Consider the following 26036-nt stretch of genomic DNA (forward strand, 5'->3'; position numbering starts at 1 on the left):
GAGTCACTGCGATCAGAGGCGACTGTCTCAGAACTGCTTGGCCCTGCCGGGAGGAGGCGCCACTCGCAATTGCAGGTTCCTGCGCTGGGGCAGCGATTCAACCTCACTCCGGTTGGCCGAGGAGGAAAAGGAGAAGGAAAGGGCCGGGCCGGGTCCCCACCCCTCGCGCCCCAGATGGATGTGCCTGGCCCGGTGACACGGCGGGCGGCGGCGGCGGCCACCATGCTCCTGCGCACGGCTCGGGTCCCGCGCGAGTGCTGGTTCGTGCCCACCGCGCTGCTCTGCGCCTACGGCTTCTTCGCCAGCCTCAGGCCGTCCGAGCCCTTCTTGACCCCGTACCTGCTGGGGCCCGACAAGAACCTGACGAAGAGGGAGGTAGGCGCGGGGGGCAGGCGGGAGGTGGCTCGGCCGGCGCGGGGCGCGGGCGCCGAGATGTGCGGGAAAAGGTGAGAGCGGGCGGAGGGGCTGTAGCTGAGGAAAGGAGGAGTGAGAAAGGCGCTCGAAACGCGGGAGCCATTCTGAGCAGAGATTGCTGACTTTTCTCAGTTGGAAGGCGCTGCCTTAATTCACGCTGTTTTTCTCTCCTGCGTTGGATTGATAGGCCGTGTCTTAGGTGAAGGGCTCGAAACGCGGTTCGGGAGCCCCAGTTCACATGTGCTTCAGGCGATGTGCTGATGATGCTGTAATGGAACTTAGCCCCACTCTGCTCCGACTGATCCAGCAGTTCCTGCTTGGGGGCGGGGACGGGGGCGGGGGGGAGGAGAATATTTGGAGAATAAAAGGGAAAACAGCAGGTTGTACTTTGGACATGGTAAAGATTTAAATAAATATTTGCTGCCGGAAAGTAAGGAACCAGATGCTGAGTAACTCCTGCTTTCTGAAAGGATCTTCCCTCTACCTGCTGCACCCTCTTCCTTCCCCTACTTTGCCTTGTTTACCCTTGAGAGATGGAAGTGCTCAAATAAGGACTGTACAAGACAACAAGAACCCATCATCTTGTCTTGATTTTTGGTTGGGCGAGACTGTGTCCAGGAATACGCTTCCCACACGCTCCCCCAACCCCACCTCCCGGGATAAAAGCAGATATTTAGATGGTATCACATAGTTGGCATTTAATTATAGTTTTTCTTGCGTTGTGAATTGTTGCTTCGCAGATGTTAGTTTTGCTCCTTTCTGTTCTGCTGCGACGTTGAGAGTAATTAAGAGTACATAGTCCATGATCAAGAACTTTTTGCTGACTGACTTCCCCAGGAGGATTTATAAGTAAAGTACTTGGAGTGCATTGTGTACTTTAAAAATGTGTTTAACTCTTTAAGGTGTATGGTCAATCTCAACACCAGTTTTTTGAAAAAGAAAGACATTATATTAACTGAAAAAGGACTTAAACTCAAGCTGCTACCACAAAACCCAAGTAAAGCAGATTCAGCATCCTCTTCCTTGAACACTACAAAGCAAGAAAGCTGAGGTCTGGTATTCCTTTCTGGAACAAAAGGGTGAAAGCTGAGTGGGCAGTTGTTAGCTGTTTCTTATTTCTTATGTCTACTTCTCCTCCCACCCTGCCTTCCTACCCCAGCTGCTGTGAAGTACTCCTCCCATTTAAACCTTACTCTCTACCCTGTGATTAGTGGTCACCTGTTTTGAGTATCCCTGCATAACAGGTCAGAGCAGGATGTAATTACTCATAATCCAGTTTGTTGTTGCATTGCTCCTCCATTTTCAAGGGCACTTAACAGGGAAGGGATTGAACTCTTGGTTGAGGATTTCACTTGAGTTTCCCACATCATCTCACCCCTAGCAAGTGGCACTTTTACCCAACTTCAGATCTACTTCTCAGTCTTATGGACCACTCCACAAGGAACTGTAAGAGTTACTCATTACCTATTTGAATTATAGTATTGGTTAAAAACAATAATAAAGGGGAAAGGGCCAACTCTTGTGAACAGAATGATTCTCCAAGAAGACAATTACTTCAGTAAATACAAGAGAGAATGATTCTGGAGACCCACAGCAAACACCAAATCTGAATTGTAGCCACTGAAGCAGAAATGATACTGTCTGTGAGCTGCTAACAATTAAAATTTCATGTGAACTGCCACGTGATCCGCACAGTTTGTGCACCTTGCCTGAAAGAGAAGCACACGGGGAGAGAAACATGCTCCCATTGTTGATATTTGAAAGCCGAACTGTTTTGTACAAGTGCCCTGGGCAGAATTGCTGTGTGATGTGCCATCATGTGTCCTGTCTTATCAGAAAGCTGCCTAGGTGAGTGAAATATGTTCGAGGCGTATAGCAATAAAGCAGAGGGGCCAGGCCCAGGAAACATTTGCTGAATGTGTTACAAAAACATAGCACACTTCTGTTACTGCACATTAGATGAGGAAGAGGGCAGGGTTTGAAGAAAAATCCAGAAGTCTGGAAAGGGATGTCGTTTGTGTCTGAGGACCTCAGAATCATGGCCGATTCTGATGGTCGTGCACAGTATGGCTCTGTCCACCCTCTCTGGAACCCTAGGTTTTTAAAAATCTCTAGTAACTGAAATAAATAGGACAACTTGTTCTCCTTTCTGACTGCTTGTTTTCACCAAGGTACAGTTATTTATTTATTTAATATTACATGATTTTTAGGCAAAGCAAATGCCAAATCATGGTCAGTCTATTTGTGTTGAATTTTGTATTTCCCTCAGGAGACTTTAGAAGGTCCAAGAGCAGTCATCTTAGAAAGAGCTGTTGTTAACCGAGGCCAAAGACAAAAGGAGGAAAAGAAGGTCAGAATTTCCTCTTTCCACTCAAAGGATTTTTTTTTCTTAGATTTCAGGAAAACCATTAACCTGTATCACTTTATAAATTTTAAACAGGTTAAAATTTGTCTTTCAGTAGTTGAAAGCCAAACTTTTAATAAAATAGAGCTCTTTATCACCAAAAATTTTTTATCCTTTCATCTTTTCCAGCATGGGATTTGACATTCACTACCTTTCTTTGATACTTTTAAGACATTAAATTTAAAACTATTCTGCCTAATATTGAGAGCCTTACAGAATTTGGCTCTTATCTCCTTAACACCCTTATCTCCCACTACATCCTTCTTCCCCTTGCCTTCTACATGCCCAAGCTCCATCCACGTTAATCTTATAGTCATAAATCCAGTGGATCTAACTTTCTCATCCTTCAAGGTCCATCTCAAAGGAGCAACCCCCCATATTTCCTAACTCCCTTGTCAATAATTTACGTGTATGTGCTCTTCACTAGGTTCAGAACTCCTGGAAAACTGAGGCTTCATTTTATTCTTTTTTTGTTTTCGTAATCTCCATACAGTTTGAAAACAGTGTTGTGCAAATAAGTGCTTACTAACTAGTTGTCTAATTGAAATGTGATTCTAAAATAAAGTGTAAATCTGAATTAGAGCTTAAAACTGAACAGCTGTTTTCCCTTGACTCTGTGTCTCAGAAGAAAGCACAAACAAGCTCTGATCCAAAGAACTGTGAAAGGCACCTTAGAATAAAATCAGTTCCCTTAGCTCACACGGCAGATTTTTACCTGAGATAAGAAGGTATCGTCCAGGTGTGGCCAGTAAGAGTCTGTAACCTGTACATTTTTGCATGTAGGAAGTTTCGCTTCAGGATTCAGAGTATCCATCAAAGAAGCATTTCCTGGTGTGACAGCTTCTCCTTGGAGGCATTGAGAGAGAAGGGGTCTTATGGAGACTTTTGGAGACACAGTGGCTAAGCTCTGCACATTGTCTGGTCTTCTCTCTTCATGAAAGCCCCATAAAAGCACCCCTACGCAGGTTGAAAAAGCTGCTTTATGGCATTAGAAGTAAGCCTGGAACATAGTAGATGATCAACAATAGTTTTCTGATTGAAGAAATGGGGCATTTTAGGGTGGTGGATTCAGAATATCTAGGTGCAGATACTCCCTCTGCCGGTGACTAGCTGGGATAACTTCGGGCAATTCACATAAGGCCTAGTTTCCTTGGTTGTAAGATAGAGATGATAAAAGCATCTACCGCTTAGCGTTGTTTGGATTAAATGAGGTCATATAGGTGAGGTGATTAGCATAGCGTGTGGTGTCAGTAGGGATGTACTATTATAATTCTGATAATGCTGTGGGAGGGAAGGTCCTCTTGGGTTGATGTCTCTCCTAGGAGTAAATTCAGATTTCTCATTGAGAATAAGTTAAAGAGAACATATCTGGTCTTTTTCCCCTGCTTGCCTTTATTTTAGTTTCTACTTGGCATTGCTTTTCCTTATCTTCATTACGTAAACTGTGGTTTTTGTATTAGGAGTGGAATTAGACTCATAAGCATAAACACTTTAAATTGATAATTGAAAGGATGAGGTTTATATAACGAAAACTTCACAGTTAATCGTTTGGGGACAACTAGTATTGAAGGGTATATAACATGTCTAAGTGCAGACAGTATTACTGGAGTGAAGAATCAGTGAAAGTCCCAAGCGGTGTGGTGGAGAACAAAGAAAACTGGGTATGGAAGGAAGGTATTTTTAAAGGGGAAGTGTGGTGGCTAATAGCTTTGTAGTATTATGTTGGGGAAAATGTGAAGGTGAAGAAATATGCAGAGTCAAACAGAGGAGGCAGTTTCACACTTAAGAAAACTGTAGGAGAATGAATAAAACTATAGGCAAAAAAGGAGTGGGAAGTTGCTAATGGAGCACACCTGTGAAGTCTGTAGGGAAGCCTTCACTCCTCACGGCTTTCATCTCAAGGTTGCCCTTCTACCCTTTGGTTTTCTACTGAGAAGCCTCTGACCCTGTGTTAAGTCAGCCGAGTGCACTTTGTTCCTCATTTGATAAAACTTACACACTTGTGAATAAGAATCATTTCTACAGTTCTCGATTATTCTTTCACGCACACATTCAGGCACAAGAAAGTTTCCTGGTAAATGGAGGTTGCTAGATGATTTGCAAACACAAATTAGACCGGAATTCATGAAGGCGAGGCTATTAGACAAATCACTTTTGATATTCAGCCAGTCAGAAATCAAGTCTGGAATGTATTTCAGATTATGTTTTCCTTTTATAGTTGTTCTCTGCATTGGCAATTATTTTATAATAATTTACTAAAAATAATATTTTTACTTTATTGTTCCTCTAAAACCTTGAAACAATTAGTTGGGCGAACTGAGGTATACATGAGAGTTAAAAAGTAAGTCAAACCCAAGGATTAGATTGCTCCATCACAAAGTATTTAGACTGTTAGTAAGACTACCTTTCAGAACGCACTTACAAACTGAGGCCACTGATCCAAACTTTGAAATGATCACTTATAAAACTGACTCGCTTAAAGCCCCAGGAACTTACTAGGCTATGGGGTAGGTGTAAAAAGAGGGAAAAGTCTCCTACAATGATTGTTATTCGAAGAATGGGGACGACAGTTCAGTTAATTTAATTTGTATTGTCCCAAGTGGTCTGTGTTTCAGCTTCAGTCCTTAAGTCTTTAAACGTATGAAAAAAGAGTAAGTGATTTACATGTACTCTCTCATTTAGTCCTTGCAAGAAACCACCCTGTGGCATAGGTTTTACTTCTCTTTTACTGATAATGGAGATTAAGGCTAAAAGGAACTGAAAAAAAAACTTGCTTAAAATCATACGGCAAATGATGGAACAGAAATTCCAGCTGGGGTCTTTGTGGTTTAAATATTATTTCTACTATCTTCCAATGAAAAATTAATGAAAAAAAACCTTCCATTTTTTTTCATAGTATAGACATACAAAAAGAAGGACAACAGAGTTGCTTATAATGCTACCATCCACAGATAGTTACTCTGTTAAGACTGTAGGACAGATTTACCTTCTTTATCTATTCATGTTACCCCAAAGAAATGAAACTTAAAATCAGAGAAACCTAATCAAACAGCAGGATCATGGCTCCCTGTTCTGTGGCTAGAAGTAAGAACTGACAATGATTCCAAAACATTTATTTGTTTCCAAAGCATTTATTGAGCCAAGTATCTTCCAAACAGTGTGCGAGCTGTTAGGTTGTGCAAATGAAAGTCAAGTCCACCCTGAAAGAACCTATAAAGCAATGGTTCTAAACTCTGGCTCATAATAAAATCTCCTGGGAGGTTTCTAAAAAATGCGTGCGGCAAGGCATCCACATTTTTGAAAGCTCCTTGGGAGATGTGTAGCCATGGTTAAGAAGCAGTGCCATGAGGTAACTGAGGAGACTGACACATACAAAGCAGTATCAGGAGAGCTTTTTGGGTGTTGGGATATAAACACTATCAGCTGCAGCAAAGTCTTCCAGGATGAGGAAGGCCTTGAACTAGGCTTTGATGAATAGGGAAGATTTTATTAGGAAAAAGACGATGGGGTGGAAACGGAGAAGTATATTCCAAACAATTATCAGAATTGTTGTCAAGATTTCTTTGGTTGATAAAAATGAGATCTTTGAGGTACTGGTAGATTGTTTCATAAGAATAAATTGTTACGAATGTTCCAGGTCCTTTGAGATCACTAACGGGATTTTATCTTTTTTCTACCAGGTCTTCAATGAAATATATCCAGTATGGACTTACTCTTACCTGGTGCTGTTGTTTCCTGTGTTCCTTGCCACAGACTTCCTCCGTTATAAACCTGTTGTTCTGCTGCAGGGACTCAGCCTTATTGTTACATGGTTCATGCTGCTCTATGCCCAGGGACTGCTGGCCATTCAGTTCTTGGAATTCTTCTATGGCATCGCCACAGCCACTGAAATTGCCTATTACTCCTACATCTACAGTGTGGTAGACCTGAGCATGTACCAGAAAGTCACGAGTTACTGTCGAAGTGCCACCTTGGTGGGCTTCACAGTGGGCTCTGTCCTAGGGCAGATCCTCGTCTCAGTGGCAGGCTGGTCCCTATTCAGCCTGAATGTCATCTCTCTTACCTGTGTTTCTGTGGCTTTCGCTGTAGCCTGGTTTCTCCCTATGCCACAGAAGAGTCTTTTCTTTCACCACGTTCCTCCCTCCTGCCAAGGAGCAAATGGCGTCAAGGTACACAATGGTGGCATTGCTACTGATACCTCAGCTTCTAACCACCTTCCGCAGTGGGAAGACGTTGAATCAAAAATCCCTCTAAATACAGAGGAGCCTCCCATGGAGGGACAGGTAAGCACAGCCTTAAATGCCTGGTGGTTGCTACTCTGGGGCTAGACCAATGGTGAAAAGCAGACAGGAAAGTCCCTCAATTCATTTGGATTCTGGTTTTATCTTGAGTTGCTTCATTGGTTCATTAATTCATTCATTCAATATAACGTTGATTTATTTTAGGGATGACAAATGTATTTTCCTCTGGAGTAAATGACCTCCGGGACTGGCACAACATTATTATTATTATTTTTTTTTACTTAAATTTTATTTTAGATTTTTTTTTTTACATCTTTATTGGAGTATAATTGCTTTACAATGGTGTGTTAGTTTCTGCTTTATAACAAAGTGAATCAGTTATACATATGTTCCCATATCTCTTCCCTCTTGCGTCTCCCTCCCTCCCACCCTCCCTATCCCGCCCCTCTAGGTGGTCACAAAGCACCGAGCTGATCTCCCTGTGCTATGCGGCTGCTTCCCACTAGCTATCTATTTTACGTTTGGTAGTGTATATATGTCCATGCCACTCTCTCACTTTGTCACAGCTTACCCTTCCCCCTCCCCATATCCTCAAGTCCATTCTCTAGTAGGTCTGTGTCTTTATTCCCGTCTTACCCCTAGGTTCTTCATGACATTTTTTTTTTCTTAAATTCCATATATATGTGTCTTTCTCTTTCTGACTTACTTCACTCTGTATGACAGACTCTGGGTCTATCCGCCTCATTACAAATAGCTCAATTTCATTTCTTTTTATGGCTGAGTAATATTCCATTGTATATATGTGCCACATCTTCTTTATCCATTCCTCTGATGATGGACACTTAGGTTGTTTCCATCTCCTGGCTATTGTAAATAGAGCTGCAATGAACATTTTGGTACATGACTCTTTTTGAATTATGGTTTTCTCAGGGTATATGCCCAGTAGTGGGATTGCTGGGTCATATGGTAGTTCTATTTGTAGTTTTTTAAGGAACCTCCATACTGTTCTCCATAGTGGCTGTACCAATTTACATTCCCACCAGCAGTGCAAGAGTGTTCCCTTTTCTTCACACTGTTTCCAGCATTTATTTCTAGATTTTTTGGTGATGGCCATTCTGACTGGTGTGAGATGATATCTCATTGTAGTTTTGATTTGCATTTCTCTAATGATTAATGATGTTGAGCATTCTTTCATGTGTTTGTTGGCAGTCTGTATATCTTCTTTGGAGAAATGTCTATTTAGGTCTTCTGCCCATTTTTGGATTGGGTTGTTTGTTTTTTTTGTTATTGAGCTGCTGGCACAACATTATATTGCTCATGTTGGAGATGTCTTAGAAGCCACAGCAATGTCTGTCTCTTCTTCATCTTTCTATCCTCAGAACTTGGTATGTAAAGGAAGCTCTAGAAAAAATTTTCTAAATGAATAGGTGAAATGATTCCAATAAATGATGAATATCTACTTCCAGTTTCTGAATTGAAGTCCACAATATGTAAGGATAGGAAGTTATCTTCCTCATCTGTGCTGACAGCTATGTGTGATACAGGCATACCTCAAGGATATTGTGGGTTTAGTTCCAGACCGCTGAGGTAAAGCAAATATTATAATAAAGCAAGTCACACAATTTTTTTTGTTTCACAGTGCATATAAAATTTATGTTGGTACTATACTGTAGTCTATTATGTGTGCAATAGCATTATGTATAAAATAATATACATACCTAAATTTAAAAATACATAATTGCCAAAAAATGCCAACCGTCATCTGGGCCTTCAGCGAGTCGTAATCTTTTTGCTGGTGGTGGGTCTTGCCACGATCTTGTTGGCTGCTGACTGATCAGGGTGGTGGTTGCTGAAGGTTGGGGTGCTGTGGCAATGTCTTAAAATAAGACAGCAGTGAAGTTTGCTGCATCGATTGACTCTTCCTTCAGGAATGATTTCTCTGCAGCATCAATGCTGTTTGATAGCATTTTACCCATAGTAGAATTTCTTTGAAAATTGGAGTCAGTCCTCTTAAACCCTGCTTTATGAGCTAAGTTTATGTAATGCGCTAAATTCTTGGTTGTCCTTTCAACAGTCTTCACAGCATCTTTACCAGGAGTAGATTCCATCTCAAGAAACCACTTTCTTTGTTCATCCATTGGAAGCAGCTGCTTATCCATTCAAGTTTTATCATAAAATTGCAGCAGTTCAGTCACAACTTCAGGTTTCACTTCTAATTCTAGTTTTTTTGCTATTTCCACCACATCTACAGTTATTTTCTCCACTGAAGTCTTGAACCCCTCAAAGTCATCCATGAAACAAAAGTTTTACAACACAATGGTTTATTCTGACACATTTCGTTTACTTTTTTATAATGTGATCACTGCCCACTAAACTGATTTTATTACCAACTAATGAGGTGAAATCTAAAATTTAAAAAACTCTGTCCTAGACCACCTTGATATTTGTTATTTATAGATATGCAAAATGTCAGTACTTGATATGGTGAAGAATTATAAACTTTTAGAGTTAGAAGTGATTCTAACCACAAATCATATAACAATCAGAGCATGTTAAAGGGACTTTAGGTCACATCACCCTTTCATTTTAGAGATAAGGATTCAGATCCAACACTAGTGAGTCGTGCAAAATTACACACATGTACTCCTAGACATAATTTTAGAGCAGATATGAAATCCGTTTCAATCTGTACCTTGCTCCGTGAAGTCTTTCGGTGGGATAACAACATGGTCAGAACCATCATGTTGGCCATGGTGAGGTAAAATTAGGATTCAAGTCAGTTTCATGGTCTCCTTGGCTCAGCTACCGACACCAGGACAGGCAAGCAGTGCTGCTTGGCAGCTGTACAGCCCTAAAATACTGCTTGCTTTTCTTTGACGAGCTTGAAGGAAAATTAGAATGTGGATATTGGAGATCACAGTGCCATCTTAAGTTGACAAAGCCCATCAATGAACCATAAATGATAATCGTGGTAATTACAGTAAAGAAGAGTTCTAGGTCAGTGGGTGGTTTTATCTTGACTTAAAAAGAGGGTAAATGAGGTAGAAGTCAAAGTGATAGCCCAGTCCACAAGTTATCTTAGAGTATTTGTAAGTTGATTTTCAGAATGAGTCCTACTGCTTTGGGGCAGAGGGTGCTGACATTGCAGGAGGAGGAGCTGCCAAAGCCAGTGATTTTCTTTCCCAAACAGGCAACTGGACTCATTTTGTGCTTGGCATATAGTTGGACATGATTTTTTTTAAAGTTGCTTATCCATTAGAAATGATGTAAATTAAACCAACTCTTTAGCATAGGGCTTGACATGAGATTAATGCTTAATAAATATCTGTTAATATAACTATACTTTTATTTGTAGACTGACACCTTTTACTATTAGGAAGCAGTCTTTGTGTGTGTGTGTGTGTGTTTGAGTTCCATAAAACACAGACAGCAGCAAAATAACTGTTTTTATCTTGTACTCAATATCATTTATAGAAGCAGAGTATAGCGGATTTTGAAGAAGGGAGGCAGTCCCCAGTACTAGTACTTACCAGCAGGGTGACCTTGGGCCAGTTTCTTAATTCTTTGTGACTTTTAGTTCCCTCATTCATATACCTACCTCATAGGGCTATTTCAAGTATTAAATAAAGCCATGTAGAGCTTTCAAATTAGTATACATAAGTAGGTAATCAATACACGGTAATTTCTATTATTATCTTTATCATTAGATATGAATAATCAAGAACAGCTTTGTACCTTCACTGTAGATCTTTATTTGTGAGGCTGTAAATAATTTCTCATCTTCCCTTTGAATTTGTTGAAGGTATTCTGGGCCTTATGAAGAGTTATGAGAGTCTGGTACTAATTCCATCACAAGTTCTCTTTCTTTTTTTTTCTCTTTTTCTTTTCTTTTTTTTTTCTTTTACTTTTTGGTCCCACCGCGTGGCATGCGGTATCTTAGTTCCCCCGACCAGGGATGGAACCTGTGCCCGCTGCAGTGGAAGTGCGGAGTCTTAACTGCTGGACCACCAGGGAAGTCCCACAAATTCTTTTTCTTTAACTGAGTAAGGCTACCCCTAAATGTAGAGTGTTAAATCAGATGATCACTAAGCTTTACTTGACTCTAGAATCCTGAGTTTTGTGAGCTGACTGATGTGAAGGTACTCTCTTTTTTCTTCTGTTTCCCAGGCATACCATGAACAACTTCTCCTTTCCTCTCCAGTCCTTCACATATGTAGGGATACACAGAAGTAATTTAATTGAAATCATCAGCCCTTGACTTAAATCTTCATAGTCTAGGCATTAAACCCTAGTTATCCCCTCCCCCTACATTTTCCTATTGTATATAGAAGAAAATGCAAAATTCTGATCATGGCCTACAAAACGCCATACAATTTGGCTGCTTGCCAACCTCTCTGACCTTATCTCTCAATTGGGCTGAAACACATCAAGCTTGTTCCCACCTCAGAACTTCAAATCAGGAGATTGTGTCAGTCAGGACTGCCCTTCATTCTGATCTTCATGGCTGGTTCCTTTATGTCACTCAGGTCACAGCTCGGACATCAGCTTTTCAGAAAGCCATTTAACACTCTTAGCAATCATTACTCCATTCCAAAGTCACTTGCTAGCCCATTACCCTTTTTACTTTCTTCATAGTATTCCTACTATAAGCTCTCTTTTATGTGTGTGTTTATCATCTGTCTCTCTTACTCCAGTGTTAATTTCATAAGGGCAGGGCAGTTAATTTCATGGCCGTAACAGGGTGATTATGGTGGGTTTTTTCCTGCCTCTGTCTCCCAGCTTACGCAAGGCATGCAAAGTCCAGCAGCAGCTGAAAGTTAAAACCATGGGATCAACCTTTTATTTCTAGCTAGACAAGTGAGAAAGTGGGGGGCTTGCATGTTGAGTGAGGGGGTCATCCCCATTGGTCTTTTTCTCCCCAGTTACCACATCTCCCCTGCAACCTCAGTGATGGCAGAGGCCTTCACTGAGAAATGGCCTGTGTCTCTGGACAACAGGTTAAGAGGCTCCTATTGTCTGAAGAGTGTGGGGGCATGCCCGTTATTTTTCTTTCTTTTCTCTTGCTAAAATTGCTTAAATTGACAAGAACAGATACTACACTTGATCTTAGCCAAAAGGCTGAGATGAAATAGACAAAATAAACTTTAAGCTAAAATTACTGTCAAGTATAAATTTTACTAATATAGTAATTCCAAAGGACCAAGGAGCAGGGCAGTGGCTTTATTGAGAACCCAGGATTTATGAGCGTCCACCGTGCCCAGTCACTTTTAAATCATCAGCACAGCCCTATAATTCAGATATTTAGGTGAAGTGACTTGCCCAGGGTCACACAGCTAAGTGAGAGTCTTCTGGGACCAACAGTAACTTTTGCAAAGGCGTCTCTTGCTATACTTAATCACTGCCACCCTCTGACACTCACATTCTTTCTTTTTATACTATCCTGTTTCCTTGGGTCAAAGAATCTGACCCCTGAATTAAGGTTAAATAGGAATTAGTGGCAGATCAAAAGCCAAAATTGCTTCAAGATATTCTTTTAATTCCCCCATGTAATGCCTTTAGTCACAAAAATATAGAACAACATAGAAAATTACAAGTCAAGTGACCTTAGTATTCACAGGCAAGCACTAATATATTTTAATGTACCATGATCATATTAAAATAGAAATAACTATGAAACATTTTCTGCGGAGAAGCAGCCCCTGCGGCAGGCAGCAGGAAGGGACAGGAAGGCTGCACGGCGCCCAGGCCTCCAATGGCCTAGGTCTCACCCCGCAGCGCACTGTTGATGTGCCGGAACGCTGCTTCCTTCTCCGAGTCTAGGTCTTCGTTGGTGACCCGGAAACCCAGCTTAGGGGCTGGGGGCAGCCTCAGAGGCTCCCCTCGCCTGTGCGGCAGCAGAGGAATCCTGCGTTTTCGGGGCCTGGGACCGTCAGGTGTGAGGGAGCCGTTCCTCCAGGGCCGTTTCTGCCCTCTTGTTGCCTCTGCATCTTTGTCAGGCTGGCTTTTCCTCTGGGAAACCACCGGAGCTGCAGAGGGCGACGGAGGGCCCTCCTTGCTCCCTTTCTTTGCAGACTTCTGGGGCAGCCCTTGCGGTATGGCGGGACCCCTCCTTCTCTTCACTGGCGGGAAACCTCGGGTGGAGCTATATGAGCTCGTGATGGCGTTTCTTTGGGGGCAGGAGCTCATACAAGAGGTCTGCAGTTTCCTGTTGGATCTGTCTTCTGCCCTCTTGGCGTGGAGGTCTCTCTGCAGAGGTCCAGGCCTGGGTACGAAGAAGGAGCCCCCCAGGGGCCTAAATGCAGATAGTGCGTCCCCGGTGTCATCGGGACCGCTTCTCTGGTCTTCGTTCCTCCCTGTGACTGTGGGGACTTCCTCCTGCTTGGCCATCCCTTGCCCGCTCTCTCCCAGGGCCCTCAACACCGTCTTATCTGTGCTGTAGTTCGGGACACAGCTGGGTGTCGTGGGCAGCACTGGCTGCCCCCGCGCCACACTGACAGTGACTGTGTCCACTGCGGACACTGAGCTGCGGGATGTCGTGGAGGTGCGAGCACCCATCACCGCCTTCTTCCGATGGCCTCGACTGCAGATGGAGATAAGGACCCCCAGAAAGGAGCGCAGGGTCTGCGGGATGGTAGAATGGGGTCTCAGAGACTCTGTGGCAAAGCGCATATGCAGAGTCACTGGACACTTGTGGGCTGGCCTGCGAGTGGATAGCTGGCCATAGACAGCTGGGTTACCCGGGCCGGCCACGGGAAGTCGGTGGGCGCGGGGAGCGGGCTGGGGGCAGCCGAACCCTCCTGGCAGGTGCTGGTCCCCCAGTGCCTGGGGCGGGGGTGAGGGGCAGGGCCTACCTAAGTAACTGCCCCTAGAGAACTTGGGTGAGGTCGGTCCTTGGATAGAGAGCTGGGCTCCGAGCACTCTCCTTCAGCTGCCAACTCGGCCAAAAGCGGAGTGCGCTCTCTTTGGCCTGTTGCCTTTTTATACTCTGCAACCTGTGAGCGAACAATGGGCGTGTGTTCGCAGGGCGCAAAAGTTTAGGGAGGGGTGGCGCATGCGCAGAGTACACGTCAGGCCCTGGGGCGCGCAGGTGAGGATGCGCGCCCCTGGACCGTCTAGCGCTTCTGAATCTCCCGGGGGTCTGAGGGTTGGAGGTGTTTGCCTTGAGGGTGATGAGCTTCTTGGCAGGGCAGCTGCCCCTTCTCCCCCGGCCGGCTCTAACTGTACAGGTTGGGTCCCCGGCCACCAGAGCGGGAAAGCTGGAGAGCAGGGTACCTGGCTCAGCAGCCGCCGCCCGAGGTGGCAGATTTGGCATCAGCGCCTGTGCGTCCGCCTGCCCTCCCACCTGGTAACATTGGAGGAGAGAGCCGCTAAGAACAGAAGTGCCAAAAAAACCCCCCAAAAACCCAGAAGTGCCCAAGCCACCGAGATCCTGCTGGGGTGACAACTGAAGGGGCAGGCAGGGCGGGCTGGGAGGGACATATATCCCAGGTCCAAACCCAGAAAGCTCTGAAATGCACGAGTCAGAATGAAAGTCCAGAATCATCCTTGGGCTTTGGGCTGAGCTGGAAGTATAGCCAAACTCTTCAAGGTCTCCAGCTCCACCTGCAGTTTCTGCCTGGCTGAGACATTGCCCCAGAGTGGGGTTAAGTTTAAGGAGTCGAAGGAGGCATACATTTCCATCCTCTGGATCACTGCTCACCAAAAAATACATAATGCCAGGCACATATGTAATTTTGAATTTTCTAATGAACACACCAGGAAAATGAAAATGGTGGAGTCAATGTAAATAATAGATTTTTAATTCAGTATCTGCAAAATGTTAGAATTTTTACATGTGGCACGAGAAATGTCATATTACGAGGGCTTGAGAGCCGCATGGAGCAAGATAGAGGACAAACAGCATGCACTTGAAACTAAGAAGTGAACGCTAACAGGCAGATGGGGCCTGGAAGTCCAAAGTTGAATAACAGCACTCAGGACCTATTTGTTGATTATGTTAATGAGTCATGGTAAATAGAATATAAGGAAAACCAACATTTATTGAGCACTTGCTACATACTGAATAATGCTTATCTAGTTCTTGCAATAACCTGTTGAAGTAAGCATTCATTTCCATTTTACTGTAAAAAGCCTAAGATTCAGAAATTTTTCTCATCTGAGTGTAGACAAGTACGCTGCTGATTCATCATCTCAGCTCCCATTTACTTTGACCTGGGTACCAGACACTGTACCAAAAATCTTATATTCATTATCTCATTCTTATTAAAACTACTATTATTAAAACTCTATGATATAGGTGTCACTGTCTCCATTTTACAGGTGAGGGAACTGGAGCTCTACTGATTTTATTTAAAAGATTCATACTTAATTTTTTAAGTAAACAATACAGAAAACTACATAAAAAGAAGTCAAAATAATCTGAACTGCTGGGTGCAAAGATTACCACTGTTAATATTTTAGTGCCCTTTCTAAATATCACTGTTTGTACAGATTTTATAGTAAATGAAATTATAACCTACATGTAGGTTTATAACTTTACGGTTTTTTACTCAGTGTTAATTCAAGACTGATCTTTCTTTCTTTTCATGTCAGAATAGCCTTCAGAACCCAAAGAATTGAAACCATAATGGTGAGAGTGACTGGGGGGAGGTTTGTGTTGGGCAGTATTCTGCCTTTCTCACCAGGCTGGCCCTGAGCACTAAAAGCCAGGATCAGAAAGACTTGTGTGAAGGACAAAGTCTGTCGTTTGACCCTCCCCATTTTTTTTTCATTTGTGGTCACAGCCTTTCCCTCTGGATATCTCCAGCTGGGCCCTTGCCAATGGATATGTCTGAGTTGGGATGGAGGGAGAGAGTGTGTAGCCGTATATGGCTGTACCCCCTACCTTTGGCAGCTTAATGCCCTTGAAGCTCAGATAGGTGTTATCTCCCCTGAAAAAGAGTAGCCAAAGGCAGGTCTCTGTGCCAACTCTTAAAAGGTTTCCAGTGCCCCTGAACTAGGGCTTATGAACTAGGGCTCTACGAGATACCAGGCAAAGGCAAGAATGAGTATTCTTGGAACAAGATAAGTGCACAGCAGGCCAGAGCAGGACAGAGTGTCCCAGAAGCCTTTTATGGTGGAAGAGAACTTTATCATTGCAGATCCTTAAGTACACCTTGAAAGCGCCTTCTTCTGTGCTTTTGTTCTTGTTTCCTTTGCTTTGAATGTTGTTCTTAATTGTTTCTCTATTCTAATCTTATCTATCTCCCAAAGCCTGTCTCAAACACCAGTTCTTCCATGATACATATTTTGGTTCCTTTTCCTTGAAACCAGATGTACTATATTTGTCCCCATTGGTTAAGGCTCATTGTATATGTTTGTACTATGTTTTGGGTAATGAAATACCAATATCTGAGAAAATAATGATAGTCTTCCTTTCATCATGAAAAAAATGTTCATTGTTTATAGCAAGAATTAGGATTGTGTACTTCAACAGCACAATAAAAGAAGCAAACTTATTCTCAAGTTTCCATCCTAGCTATTGGCTTGATAATAGACAAATCTCCCTCTGCATATAACTGAGCTAAGAAAAGAGTAGCATTTAACTTGGTATTATAAACACCTAACTATACCTATTAAAAGGTTCTATTTAAAGAAGGGGCTGCACAGAAATTAACGTAAAATGGATTAAAGACTTGAATGTAAGACCTGAAATCATAAAACGCCTTAGAAGAAGACATACGTGGTAAGCTCCTTGACATCTGTCTTGGCAATGTGTTTTTTAATTTGACACCAAGAGCAAAAATACGTGGGACAACGTCAAACTAAAAAGCTTCTATACAACAAAGAAAAACATCAACAAAATGAAAAGGCAACCTACTGAATGGGAGAAAATATCTGCAAATCATATGTCTGATAAGGGGTTAATATCCAAATTATAAAATGAACTCATACAACTCAATAGCAAAGAAAGAATCCAATTTAAAAATGAGCAGAAGATCTGAATAGACATTTTTCCCAAGAAGACATTCAGATGGCCAACAGGTACATGTAAAGATGCTCAATGTCACTAATCATCAGGGGAATGCAACTCAAAACCAGAATGAGATATCACCTCACACCTGTTAGAATGACTGTTATCAAAAAGATAAGAAATAAGTGTTGGTGAGGATGTGGAGAAAAGTGAACCCTCGTGCACTATTGGTGGGAATGTAAATTGTTGCAGTCACTGGAAAACGGTGTGGAGGTTCCTCAAAAATTAAAAATCAGGGACTTCCCTGGTGGCGCAGTGGTTAAGAATCGGCCTGCCAGTACAGGGAACATGGGTTTGATCCCTGGTCCAGGAAGATCCCTCATGCCACGGAGCAACTAAGCCCATGCACCACAACTACTGAGCCCACACGCCACAACTAACGAAGCCTGTGCACCTAGAGCCCATGCTCCGCAACAAGAGAAGCCACCACAATGAGAAGCCTGTGCACCACAACGAAGAGTAATCTCCACTCGCCGCAACTAGGGAAAGCCCTCATGCAGCAACGAAGACCCGACGCAGCCAAAACTAAATAAATTAAATAAATAAATTTTAAAAAATCAGACTACCACATGATTCAAGGATTCTACTTCTAGGTATATATCCAAAGAAAATGGAAACACTAACTCAAAAAGATATAGGCACCCACCAATTCACTGCAGCATTATTTACAATAGCCAAGATATGGAAACAACCTAAGGGTCCATCAGTGGATGAATGAATAAAGAAAATGTGGTATACGGACAAATTTATATACACACTGGAACACTATTTATTCACCCATTAAAAAGCGAATGAAGTCTTGCCATTTGCAACAATGTGGATGGACTTGGCATTATACTAAGTGAAGTAAGTCAGACAGAGAAAGACAAATATTGCATGATCTCATTTATATGTGGAAACTAAAAACAAAACAAAACAAAAACCCCAAGCTCATAGATAGAGAACAGACTGGTAGTTGCCAGAGGAAGGGGGTAGGGGGTAGCAAAATGGGTAAAGGGGAGTCAAAAGGTAAAACTCCCAGTTGTAAATAAGTCTTGGGGATGTAATGTACAGCATGGTGACTATAATTAGTAATACCATATTGCATATTTGAAAGTTGCTAGGAGAGTAGATCTTAAAACTTCTCATCACAGGAAAAAAAATTATAACTGTATGGAGACAGATATTGACTAGGCTTATTGTGGTGATCATTTCACATTGTATACAAATATAAAATCATTGTTATATACCTAAAACTAGTATAAAGTTAAAGGTCAATTATACCTCAGTTTTTAAAAATAAAGGAGAAAGGGCTGACAGCAGGTGGGAGTAGTCATTTTACATCTGTAGGTTCTCATGTGCAAGATATGGGTTCCAGCCAGCAAGCGGGTTGAATCATGCTGCTGCCATTGGTGTTAATAATGTGTAACATGGCTCCTGTCACACATCCTGGCTCTTATATGCTAATTCACAGTTAGCTTCCTCTTGGTCCCTTTGGATTCTCTCATTTTGCCTTCCCATGTTAGTTGCAAAAGTAAAAGTTCCTATGTTCTGAGCGAGGCTCCGGAATTATGGCAACCTTTGATAGCTATTTCACAGGATGTCTGGAATCTCATATTGACTTCTTGGCATAGTCCAGGGATGATGGTACATAGTAATGTTTTGATTCACTCAGTTACATGCATAGTAGCTTTATTACTTCATTGTAATATTTCCCATAAATACTGGGTAACAAAAAGTGTAAGGAAGAAAATTAAAATCACTGATTACCCCATCAGCCAGAGAGAACTGCTGCTAATATTTTGATTTATTTCTTTCTAAGATTTCTGTCTTAACTATTATCTTTCAGTGAATCTGATAGGTTCTCATTCATGGATTCTACCTGAACAGTGATTTACTAGGGTTGCTAATTATTGCGCTTTTTTTTTTGGTTGCGTTGGGCTTGTGGGCTTTCTCTAGTTGCGGTGAGCGGGAGCTACACTGCGTTGCGGTGCGCGGGCTTCTCATTGCGGTGGCTTCTCTTGTTGCGGAGCACGGGCTCTAGGCGCGTGGGCTTCACTAGTTGTGGCTCACGGGCTGTAGAGTGCAGGCTCAGTAGTTGTGGCGCACAGGCTTAGTTGCTCTGCAGCATGTGGGATCTTCCCGGAACAGGGCTTGAACCCGTGTCCCCGGCATTGGCACGTGGATTCTTAACCACTGCGCCACCAGGGAAGCCCAAATTATTGCTTATTCTTAATGTTGCTTGCCACTGTATGGGGAGATATGGAATGTCATCTCCCTTTGGCTAAAGTACGCGATTTCTGACCATCTTTCTACCTTCATTTTGTAAACAGTATATCATTTGCTGGATGTACTAATGTTTATAGAGCATTCAAAGCAAAAATTATATAAGAATGTGTTTTTTTCCCCAGGGGGATAAATGTAATTGCTAAGAAGTTTATACACACACACACACACACACACACACACACACACGTATATGAAATAAGCAATTGGTTTTCACAAGGAACAAGAAAAAAGTCTGTTGAATAGAAAATTGAGTCTATACAATTGCTTTCTGTACAGTTGGCTTCTTCTCTTTTTCTGTGTAGGAATCCAAGCCAGACCGTCTCCTTGTGCTGAAGGTCCTGTGGCATGATTTCCTGGTGTGCTACTCTTCTCGCCCTCTGCTCTGCTGGTCCGTGTGGTGGGCCCTCTCCACCTGCGGCTATTTTCAAGTCGTGAACTATGCACAGGGCCTGTGGGAGCAGGTGATGCCTTCTCGTCATGCTGCCATCTATAACGGTGGCGTGGAGGCCGTTTCAACCTTACTGGGTAAGCAGTGCAGGGTGGTAGGGCAGCTTGGGAGGGGGAGATTCCTCTGGTAGTGAAGTCAACCATAATCAGATTTTCTCTCCCCTCCCAAGTTTGAAGTAACCCCAGAGAATGGATTACTTATTTTGAGCTCTGATTTTATAATTTACGAGGACAATTTAGAATTGCACATGAGGTGGAGGGCTATGACTAACAAACTTAAATTCTTTTAAACTTTGGGAAACCTAATATAATAGTCCTCTAAATTGTCTTCTTATCTAGGTTTCCATTATCTCTGATTTACTGGGTTATTCTGCCACTTGTTGAAAAACTTGGAGTAACCTATACAATACTTTATAACAGCAGTAGCAAATATATTGTTTATATGTGCCAAGCGCTGCTCTAAAGACTTTATGTATGTTCACTCAGTCCTCACAGAATTCCTAAGATAGGTGTAATTATTATCCCCAGCTTACAGTTAAGGAAGCTGTGGACAGATAGGTTAATCACTTGGCCAAGATGATATAGATGGTAAGTGGTAAAGTCGCGGTTTGAACTCAGAGCCTGTGTCTTTGGCCATTTTATTCTGTTGTCCCTTTCTAATTTGTCGACCCACCTCAGAAGGTTTTGGAAAACTTTATATGATTTCTGTAAACACTTAAAACTGTGACTGGCACTTAGAAAGCACTCCATACATTTTAGCTATCGTTATCATAATCATCATCATTTTACCACATAATAAACTGCCCCTCAGTTGGGAAGAGAGATGAGTCATCCTGCCGTGTTGCCAAGCTACAAGCAGTGGTTCTTTTTGATTCTCGCCTCTGTGTCCGCCTCAGTAGTTTTTCCTTAGCAGCATCCCTGGCTCTGTATCCTCCTTTTCCTTCTCATTACCAGCTGCCCTAGTTCAGTCTCTCATCATCTCTCCATGGCTCCATACTATTTATTCCATCAAGTCCAAAATTCTCTGCCTGTCTTTCAAGGCCCTCCATAATCTTAAGTTACCCTGTTTAAAAGTTAAAAGATCTTAAAATGTAATAATCTAAGATGAATTTTTAATTTATTGAAATAGTATTTGTGTAGCAAAATGACAAATTTTCTCTTTTTGTTTTGTAGGTGCTGTTGCTGTGTTTGCAGTTGGTTACATAAAATTATCCTGGTCCACTTGGGGAGAATTGACATTGTCTCTGTTTTCTCTCCTGATTGCTGCTGCAGTGTACATCATGGACACCGTGGGTAACATTTGGGTGTGCTACGCATCCTACGTTGTCTTCAGAATCATCTACATGTTACTCATCACTATAGCAACGTATGTATTTTGATTCAAAGAACCATTAGGAAGAGCTGACAGGATTAGCTTTTTGGTTTCTTTACAAATTAAATTTTCTGGTTAAAAGAGGCAAATGGGAGGAAGCATTATATGTGTATTGCCAGTTTTTCTCCTGAGGAAGCATTTAGGCAAGGTTCTTTATTTCCTTGTTTAAATGTTCCTGCTGTTTTCAGATGTTTGCATGGGGTTTACATCATTTAGCAACAAAATATTCTTCACTTGGTTGGGAAGGGAATTGACAGTAGAAAGTACGGGCTACTCTTCACACTATCCTGGAAGTAATTCTTGTCTATGCATTCTTTTTATTTATTTTTTAAGTTTTCAGATTGCTGCAAACCTCAGCATGGAGCGCTACGCCCTAGTGTTTGGTGTAAATACCTTCATCGCTCTGGCACTGCAGACTCTGCTTACTCTAATTGTGGTAGATGCCAGTGGCCTTGGCTTGGAAATTACTCCTCAGGTAAGATCTCTGTTTCGGTACTGAAGATGTTATGAGTTGATCAGGGTAACAGAAGTGGAGCATGCTTCATGGAAACAAATTCAAACAATATCATCTTTTTGATGAGGCCCTAGAACATTTCTGTGTGTAATTAACCAGCCTGGTGGAGCTGAGAGGTAATGTTGGTTCCTTCCAGGCCAAGCCCTTCTGCTTCCTCATCCATTATTTCCCTCCATTTTAAATTCTGTGCCTGGAATACTACATCTCATGTTTGAGATGCCATGCTTCACCTCAAAGCTCTCTAAGTCTCCTGCTTCTTTATTTAAAACACCCCTTGCCCAAATACCAAGGTAATGGCTTCCTGTTGCTGAATAGCATTATGATTCTTAACATATGACCTATTGAGAAAACACCTGCACAAACACTCAGAGACAGTGTGAATAATTTTATTCATTCAGGAACTGTATAGTTGTATATGCCTTCTTGATTGTGAGTTGTAGGTAGGGCTTGTTCTGTACTTCAGCAAAATGGGCAATTGAATAAAAAAGTGCCTACCCTACCTCATCTCAGCCCAAATGATTCCATCTCCATTATTCCTTCCTTCCTTACATATTAGTTTTCTTAGAATACAAAGACCTAACATGTTAGCAGTAAGTAACTTTGTTTTTACTGAGGAGGTCTAAAAGAGAAATAGGTAATGTGCATTGAGTGCTTTCTATGTGCCGGGTACTTTATATAGAATTGTGCAGTGTTGTTATCAGGATTAGACATCAAGAAAATGAGTCTGAGAGGTGTTGTGTTGTTTAAGGTCACAGTCAATAATAGTATGGCAGAACCAGGATTCAAACCAGCATCTGACTCCAAAGCTTAGGCATCTCCCACTGCATCATGCTGCCTCACAAAAGGATGGGGGAGGGGGTGGACAGAACAGAGGAATGGGAACTTATTACTTTCTTTTAAGTAAGAATTACTTAAGTGTTTCCCAGTTACTACCTGCAATAAAAACCTTGAGAAGACCTCTCAAGGGCTAGGTACTTTCATTTGGGGTGGAGGGTAGAAGAGTAACTAGGTGCTTGTCATCTTGCTATAGAAGTGGTAGGTTTAAACGTATGGAATAATAGAATTTTGTGGGCTGTGCTGAAACTTGTAACTGCCATGATTAATTAACGAGTTTCCTATAGGAAAATGAAACAGAATTTTAAAGGACCTGGCTCAGAGTGTTAGCTTATCAGTAGTTAGTAAGTTATTTTAAGAACAAAAATGATGATGATGTTGATAAACAACATAGTTACATTAAAATATTGGCTCGGAGGGACTTCCCTGGTGTCTCAGTAGTTAAGAATACGCCTGCCAATGCAGGGGACACGGATTCAATTCCTGGTCCAGGAAGATCCCACATGCCGCAGAGCAGCTAAGCCCATGCGCCACAAATACTGAGCCTGTGCCCTAGAGCCCGTGAGCTACAACTACTGAGCCCGTGTGCCACATCTACTGAAGCCCATGTGCCTAGAGCCCGTGCTCCACAAGAGAAGCCACCGCAATGAGAAGCCCGCACACCGCAATGAAAAGTAGCCCCCACTTGCCGCAATTAGAGAAAGCCTGCATGCAGCAACGAAGATCCAACACAGTCAAAAAATAAATAAAATTTTAAAAAAATTGGCTTAGAGAAGATTCTTATAAAAAGTAATCTTATAATGGAATATATTGATAGTTGACCTTCTACTGCCCTCTTCTGGGCAAGAGTAGAGGTCTTGATATTCAGAATTTGGCCTGTTAATCATATCAGCTTGATTCAATTATAACAGCAAGATTCAATTATAACAGCAACAAAAATAAAAACGATAGTATTAACAGCATTAGCATTGTGCTAATAAACATTTGCATACATAATCTCATCCTTTCCCAACAACTCTGCAATTAGGAAATATTATGAATTACAAAATGTTTTGCAAATGAAGTTGAGGCTCAGAGACTGAGTCTCTCAATCCAGGTCATACAGCTAGTAAGGGGGAAGTCGGGATTTGCACCCAAGAATCAGCCTTCAGTATCACCATGCTGTGCTGCCTCTTTGTATGCTCAGTGCCTGGCACATTGTTTAAGCACACAATGTTTTTTGAAGTGTTATAGAGAAACTGAATATACCTTTAATTATGGAGCCTGTTCACATATATGTAATAAAAGAGCTTACCTTCTAATTGATAATTCTATAAATTATTATTTCCCCCTCTTTAGTTCTTCATCTACGCTGGTTATTTTGCACTCATTGCTGTGGTTTTCCTGACTAATGGTGCAGTCAATATTTTGAAGAAATACAGAAAGCCCCAAGATCCAGAATCAAGTTCTCAAGTGACCACTTCATAACACACTGCTAATGAGCTTCTTATCACAAGAACTCTGCACAGCAGCTGTGCCTGGATGTATTTAATTTTTTAAAGTGTAGACACATATTTATGAGTGTGCATTTCATGGCTTCAAAGCAGCCAGTTGACTATACCTTGTCCTCCTAGAGTAATAGAATACTGTTCAGAAGTGAAGTGTACTTCATGGATTATTTACGAGAGCCAATATAAGGATGACTTTTTTCTGATTTGAAAGTGAGCTTGCTTTTGAAAACCAAGTAATCAAGAGCAATCAAGCAGCACATGGTGGTGTATACTTGCTAGCAAGTGAGTCTGGTGTTTCATAGGTCAAGTACTTATGTATCAGATTAGCCAGATGCTTGGCCTGGTGGGACCAGGGCTTCACAGGGGCCACAGGTGTTACAGGTCAGAACAGAAATATGTTCTAATAGCACCTGCCTCTGTTCAACTTAATTCTTATTTCTGTGTTATTCATGTGCATTTGTGTTTCTGCAGATGAAAGTTGTTCCTATCACTGACAATATGTGCTCTGGTTTGGTGTTTTATAAGGAATATGTGTCGTTAATAATTTATTTTAAAAAATTCATTGTGTAAATATTCTCAATTCCCATCTTGACAATTATGTATTTGTGTGGATTTTTCATTTTTACATTATTCATATGCTTCCTAGAGAAGCTAATTTAGTTAAATAGTATGGCAAGTTTTGAGGCCTGCTAACAATCTAAGTGACCTAATCAGAAAACTTAAGGCAGGTTTGCTTGTCTTTTATTCTTCAGTATGAAGGACTATTAATTCTATGATGAAAAGTTACTAAATGGGCTAAAGATACAACTAACCCATTTTGTATTTGCACTTTTATCTCCAAAATAAAATGGAAAAGTCTTTTTAAAAATAACTTCATCTCCATTTATAGCTTTTATATTATTTATCCTTTTTATTCAAGATAAAGATGTAGTTAAGAGTTGGATCATTCCAAGGTCTTTTTCACAAACTGAGACTCTTATTAATTATTTTGGTGGGACAGGAACTAGGATAGACTTAGTTCCTGTATTTTGTACATTAAATCTGCCTTTGTTTCTAAAGGTGGATCATCTTGAATATTTGCTTAAAATAAGAATTGCTATTGATTCCATTTCCAGGTTACTTGAAAAAGATGTTATTCTGTGCACATTTAATTGGGAAGTTAGTCTACCAAGTGGCTGCTAGCCTGAGACGTAACTATCTTGAAGCCAATTTTGTTGCCTAATCTTAAAAAAAAAAAAAAAAAAAAAAAAACTAGGTTAACTTTTTTAGAACGACATAGGTAAACACTGAATAATAGTGTCAGGATTCCAAAACTGACATATTCATTTATGTAAGCAGGAATTCTAGAAGCAAATGAATGATAAGAATAAGTCAGTTTCCACTCACCTTCCTTTCTGAATAAGGGAAAGGAAAAGAACACTAGCTAAGTAAGGGAAGAGGAAGTGATATTGTAAATAGCAGCCTCTAATTTTATATTTTGTCTTTGTTGTGTTTTATTTTCTACATAGGGAATTGTTTACTCAGAAACAAGTAGAAAAGTGGTATTTGAGGAATTTTATTTAATTTTTTAAATAAAATAGACTGTGGTACAATCAATACTAAAGCAGTATTTCCCTGGAATTTAATTCAAAGTTTGTGGTACACAGTTAGAGCCTTTACTTATTTAAGACAATAATAAGTTTACATCTTGGTGTGTGGCCCTATTTGTAGAATGCTGAACCCAATTTGCAAGTTGTACTGTATGCAGTTTTGTAAAGAAGTGAAAATAATTTGTTGTACTTTTTATTCAATTCTGTATAGATTATAAACTTATTTATTAAATAAATATTTTACAGTATATTTTTCCTTTTTAATCAGAATTGTTTTTAATTTATCTTTTGCTGTATTAGGAGCTTTGGATTACTTCTTTAAATCTTTTAGTTGTTTCGACTAGGACAAATTTCAGAGTAAGCCTTCCCCTCACCTGACTTTACTAACTAACCCAGAGTCATCCTGTTAATTCTTCCATTGCTTTGTGATCTTTACTTTTGACTCTTCCCT

The 26036-nt window shown here is 41.3% G+C and overlaps 1 protein-coding gene across 2 annotated transcripts; it reads left to right on the forward strand.

The window, feature by feature from the left end:
• SLC19A2 (solute carrier family 19 member 2) lies at window positions 1-25823 on the forward strand. Of its 2 annotated transcripts, XM_082857604.1 has the most exons (6): window positions 1-375; window positions 6499-7101; window positions 19642-19864; window positions 20960-21152; window positions 21492-21633; window positions 23845-25823. In XM_082857604.1, the coding sequence occupies exons 1-6, from the start codon at window positions 175-177 to the stop codon at window positions 23971-23973; spliced, it is 1491 nt and encodes a 496-aa protein (XP_082713730.1). In that variant the 5' UTR covers window positions 1-174; the 3' UTR covers window positions 23974-25823. The 2 variants fall into 2 exon arrangements, with proteins under 2 accessions (XP_082713730.1, XP_082713729.1); XM_082857603.1 differs by lacking the exon at window positions 1-375 and having other exon boundaries at window positions 4058-7101.
• Window positions 25824-26036: the final 213 nt, after the last annotated feature.

This window comes from Leucopleurus acutus, assembly GCF_964270905.1.
Source record: "Leucopleurus acutus genome assembly, chromosome: 2".
Lineage (NCBI taxonomy): Eukaryota > Metazoa > Chordata > Mammalia > Artiodactyla > Delphinidae > Leucopleurus > Leucopleurus acutus.

Excerpts from the sequence above, each read along its gene's own strand:
- SLC19A2 (XM_082857603.1), top strand. The coding sequence starts at position 6,289 with ATGAATAGGGAAGATTTTATTAGGAAAAAGACGATGGGGTGGAAACGG. Across the intron at positions 7,102-19,641 it reads AGCCTCCCATGGAGGGACAG|GAATCCAAGCCAGACCGTCT; the intron begins GTAAGCACAGCC and ends TTTTCTGTGTAG. Across the intron at positions 21,153-21,491 it reads TTACTCATCACTATAGCAAC|TTTTCAGATTGCTGCAAACC; the intron begins GTATGTATTTTG and ends TTATTTTTTAAG.